Genomic DNA, 4,921 nt, shown 5'->3' on the forward strand with positions numbered 1-4,921 from the left:
CAGTTCCCCCAACATCCCCTAGCCTTCCAGCCCTAGGCAACCACAAATCTGCTCTGTGTTTCTGTGGATTTGCCCATTCTGGGCAGTCTATTTAAATAGAATCATACAATCTGTGTTCTTCTATAGGGGCTCTTGCACTGAGCATAATGTTTTTACTTTACAACATTGTGAATTCTATCGTATCTATCTCTGTGTATTGTCTCTCCCTGCAGGAGTTGGGGGGAGTCTTGGCCTGGGACAGAGGCCTGAGTAGGATGGTGCTGGCCTCTCCAGCCCCACTGCCTAGAGGTTGAGAAGCCACTGATCACCCTCCCTCCCCTTTTGCCCAGGAGCCATGTCTCTAGCGGGGGCCCAAGGTAGCCTGTGGTCTGTGGAGGGAGGCAACAAGCTGGTTTGTTCTGGTCTGCTGAAGCTCACCAAGGCCAACGTGATCCATGCCACGGTGACCACTGTGACCCTGCAGCCAACAGGTAAATAGACAGAGCAGGGGCCATAACCACTCCCTTCCTATACAATGAGCACTTCCTCCTCTATCCCTAAAACTCCTCTGCTGGGGTGCAGGTCCCAGCACTGCCAAGCGACACCAGAGGGCACTGTTGTCCTGATTAAAATGTCAGAGCAGAAAGCAGAGACTTGCACTCATCTAGCCCCATTCATTTGACCACTGAGGACTCTGAGCCACAGCTTTGCCCATGCTCCCTAGCTAGTCAGCGCCACAGCCAGAGAAAGAGTTTGGGTTTCCTGATTCCGGTCCAGGGCTCGCCCTGCCACCATACCAGCATTGAAAAACTGACACAGCAGCTGGACGGCACGGCTGCACCCAGGGTCTTGTCCCCTCGGTGCTAGGCCCTGGACAGCAGATAAGTGGGTAGAAGCCGAGAAAGAAGTTGACTTTTGTGTTCTCCTCTCTCTCCGTCCAGAGGGGAAACCCTTGTATCGGGTCAGGTATGAGAATGAGGCGGGCACAGGCTCTGACAACTATGACATAGTGGTCATCGCCACCCCCCTGCACCTGGACAACAGCAGCACCATCGCCTTTGAAGGATTCGACCCACCCATCGATGTCGTCCAGGGCTCTTTCCAGCCCACCGTCGTCTCCTTGGTCCATGGCTACCTCAACTCTTCCTACTTTGGCTTCCCCGACCCTAAGCTTTTCCCCTTTGCCAATATCCTTACCACAGATTTCCCCAGCTTCTTCTGTGCCCTGGACAACATCTGTCCTGTCAACATCTCAGCCAGCTTCCGGCGGAAGCAGCCTCAGGAGGCCGCTGTTTGGCGAGTCCAGTCCCCCCAGCCCCTCCTCCGGTCCCAGCTGAAGACCCTCTTTCGCTCCTATTACTCAGTCCAGACGGCCGAGTGGCAGGCCCACCCCGTCCATAGCCCCCACACCCCCCTCCCACGGTTCACACTGCATGACCAGCTCTTCCACCTCAATGCCCTGGAGTGGGCGGCCAGCTCCGTGGAGGTGACGGCTGTGGCTGCCAAGAACGTGGCACTGCTGGCTTTCAACCGGTGGTACCAGGACCTAGACAAGATTGACCAAAAGGATTTGATGCATAAGGTGAAGACTGAGCTGTGAGGGCTCCGAGGAGAGCTGGAAATGTCCAGCCTCTGCTGAAGAAGGACTCCCTTCACAACAGCCAAGATCGTATAAGCCACATGCACTCACAGAGTCCTTCTCTGACCCCTCCTGTGTGGAGTGTCCTTTCCCTCCAGTGTGGGTCCTGGTGACCCACTCTCTGCCTTTCCATCTTAAGGATTCTCACAGTGGTGTTTTTTTTTTTTTTTGAAGGGGGAGAGTAAAAGAAGAGGAAGAACATTCAAGCCAATGTATTCACTTATTTATTTTTTTTTTTTTAAGAAATAAAAGTCCATCTTAAGCTGCTTCTGACTTTGTTTTCTAAGTAGAAGACGGTGATAACCGTGGTAGGGAATATAAGGCAGAAAACTTTGAATCCAATTTCTTTATTGTCTACTCCCAACAGGCACCTAAGGAACACCTCCAATGAAACATATGTAACCAGATAGTTACAAATAGAGGGAAGATGAGAAAACATAAATAAGACAGGATAATAGCTCCTATTTATGGTAGGCTTCCTAGATGCAAGTACCTAGTTAAGAACTTTAACTAGACACCATCCAAGTTTTTAAACAACACTGCATTTGAAGGAGATGCCTGGAAGTATACAAGGAAGAAATGGTTACCCCAGCAGAGCTGGCAGCCTAGCTCTGAGCCTCCTGGCAACCAGTGGAAAAAGGGAAACATATCAGGCCACAGGAAGAGGAACACTTTTTTCCTTGGCAACTGGAAGAAACGACCATTCTGTCCATTAAGAGTCTTGTCTTATAAGAAGACAAGTTCCCAGCTGGTGGAAGGCAGTTGTGCCTCACCCCCCAAATATCTACCCAGAAGAGAAAAGGGACGCTGTGATGAAGTCTGCTGGAGACTGGATGCCCAAGTCCTATCCAGACCAGCTAAAGCTGGTTCTGAGGAAGGCCCAGATCCCCATGAGGATACGACACTGCCAAATGACATTGGCATTGTAAATTCCTAACAGGAAGAGTCCCAGAGATCATCCAGCTAACTTCCCTCTTTTTGTAGAGATGGAGATAAAAGCCCAAAGTGAGGAACAAATTTGCCCAGTGTCTTGATGAATTCATAGAACTGAAATCCAGAGCTTCTCCTTAAAAGTTAACTGAATTCAGTATAGGACAAAATACCCTTCAAGGCAGCAGAGGCCCAAACTTGTCTGAAGCTGCTTTTATTATGCGGAAGTGATGGTAGTGAAAGAGATGGTGCCTTTGAAGTGCACATAGCGTGCACTCATTGGTCATTATAGGAAATAGGAAGCCGACACACCAGTAAGAATACTTTTGGTTGTGGCAGTAGTAAAAAACCAAACTCAAACTAGCCTAAGCAATAAAAGGGTCTTATTAAAGTCCAGGCACAGGGCAGGCATTGAGTGTAGTGCAATGCCAGCGTCATCATTTCTTTCGTGGTCAGAGATGGCCGTCAACAGCTCCCAGGGCCAGAGGGTCTTCTCTCACAACCCCTGAAGCAGAGTCTGGCTCTGGGCTCACTGGGCCCCTACTGAACCAATTCCTGTGGTCAAATGAACACCACGTGCAGATGGCTCAGGACTTAGCTACTAGACCAGTACCTGGGACACAAGGGATGAGATTAAACAAATCAGCTTAGAACAGCCCTGAGGAAGAGGTGATCTCCAGAATACAAGATCAGAGGGGTGGAAAGAGTGCTGGAGGGAGGTCAGCCAGATGCAGGATGGGGCTGTTCCTTCCCCCTCCTCTCAGGTCTGGTGAAATCTACATGCAATGATTTCTTGTCAAGGCCTGTGTTTGAAATAAGGATGCTGTGGGCTGTCGTGGTGTAACTGATGACCACTGGTACTAGGCTGGAGGACCAAGGCCAATATCAGACTTGTCCCTAATAAGCCTCTCATCCCTCAGGCTATGTGCACAGAAGAGGCCAACCAGGACAGATTCGCTTGATCCTCAGCCTGATTGCAGTGGGGCTCACTGGTCCTCAGAAACTTCCTTTGTCTGGGTAGGCAGGCCTGAACAGCTCAGAACAAAAACAGGCCAAGATGCCTACACTACCTTCTTCCACAAGCCCAAACATGACAGCTGGATCCCACTACCTCTCTGCCTATAAGGAAAATCCAGAGATTCCTGAAGGCAGCAGAAGGGAGTGTGGAAACCAGCAGGAAACCTTGGTCTCAGAGCCCACCCTAGCCTTCTTAGGCCAGGAAAGAGGCCCCATGGGCCCAGAGTTCTCTGGGAGAAGACAGCATTTGCAAAGACAGCCTTACAACCTGCCAAATGAAACAGGAAAGAGGTCACACCACCTCAGTAGTCCTGGGTGCAACATTGTTATTCAGTCGCTCAGTTGTGACAGACTCTTTGCAACCCCATGGACTGCCGCACACCAGGCTTCCCTGTCCTTCACCATCTCCCGGAGTTTGCTCAAACTCATGTCCATTGAGTCAGTGATACAATCTAACCATCTCATCCTCTGTCAACCCCCTCTCCTCCTGCCTTCAATCTTTCCCAGCATCAGTCTTTTCCAACAAGTAATAGACAGGTAAAACTTCCCCCCTAGACTCCACCCCTAGAGCAGGTAACCCAAGCAAAATCTCAGCACTTTGTGGGGAGGAGTGGTTAGAGGGTAGAATTTGGGGTGGGTATATGCAGAGTACATCATGAGAAACGCTGGACTGGAAGAAACACAAGCTGGAATCAAGATTGCCGGGAGAAATATCAATAACCTCAGATATGCAGATGACACCACCCTTATGGCAGAAAGTGAAGAGGAACTAAAAGCCTCTTGATGAAAGTGAAAGTGGAGAGTGAAAAAGTTGGCTTAAAGCTCAACATTCAGAAAACTAAGATCATGGCATCCCGTCCCATCACTTCATGGGAAATAGATGGGGAAACAGTGGAAACAGTGTCAGACTTTATTTTTGGGGGCTCCAAAATCACTGCAGATGGTGACTGCAGCCATGAAATGAAAAGACGCTTACTCCTTGGAAGGAAAGTTATGACCAACCTAGATAGCATATTCAAAAGCAAAGATATTACTTTGCCAACAAAGGTCTGTCTAGTCAAGGCTATGGTTTTTCCTGTGGTCATGTATGGATGTGAGAGTTGGACTGTGAAGAAGGCTGAGTGCTGAAGAATTGATGCTTTTGAACTGTGGTGTTGGAGAAGACTCTTGAGAGTCCTTTGGACTGCAAGATCCAACCAGTCCATCCTGAAGGAGATCAGCCCTGGGATTTCTTTGGAAGGAATGATGCTAAAGCTGAAACTCCAGTACTTTGGCCACCTCATGTGAAGAGTTGACTCATTGGAAAAGACTCTGATGCTGGGAGGGATTGGGGGCAGGAGGATAAGGGGACTCCAG

General features: G+C 49.4%; 1 protein-coding gene across 2 annotated transcripts in view; it reads left to right on the forward strand.

Moving 5' to 3' along the window:
- PCYOX1L (prenylcysteine oxidase 1 like) overlaps positions 1-1,884 on the forward strand; it is a 12,553-nt gene extending 10,669 nt beyond the window's left edge. For both annotated transcript variants that reach the window (XM_010850523.1, XM_010850524.1), the window contains 2 exons: positions 330-470; positions 921-1,884. In XM_010850523.1, coding sequence (XP_010848825.1) covers positions 330-470; positions 921-1,579 — 800 coding nt within the window. In that variant the 3' untranslated portion in view covers positions 1,580-1,884. The remainder of the gene's footprint in view (positions 1-329; positions 471-920) is intronic.
- The last annotated feature ends 3,037 nt before the right edge of the window (positions 1,885-4,921 follow it).

Source organism: Bison bison, unplaced genomic scaffold, assembly GCF_000754665.1.
Source record: "Bison bison bison isolate TAMUID 2011002044 unplaced genomic scaffold, Bison_UMD1.0 scf7180017864291, whole genome shotgun sequence".
Taxonomy (NCBI): Eukaryota; Metazoa; Chordata; class Mammalia; order Artiodactyla; family Bovidae; genus Bison; species Bison bison.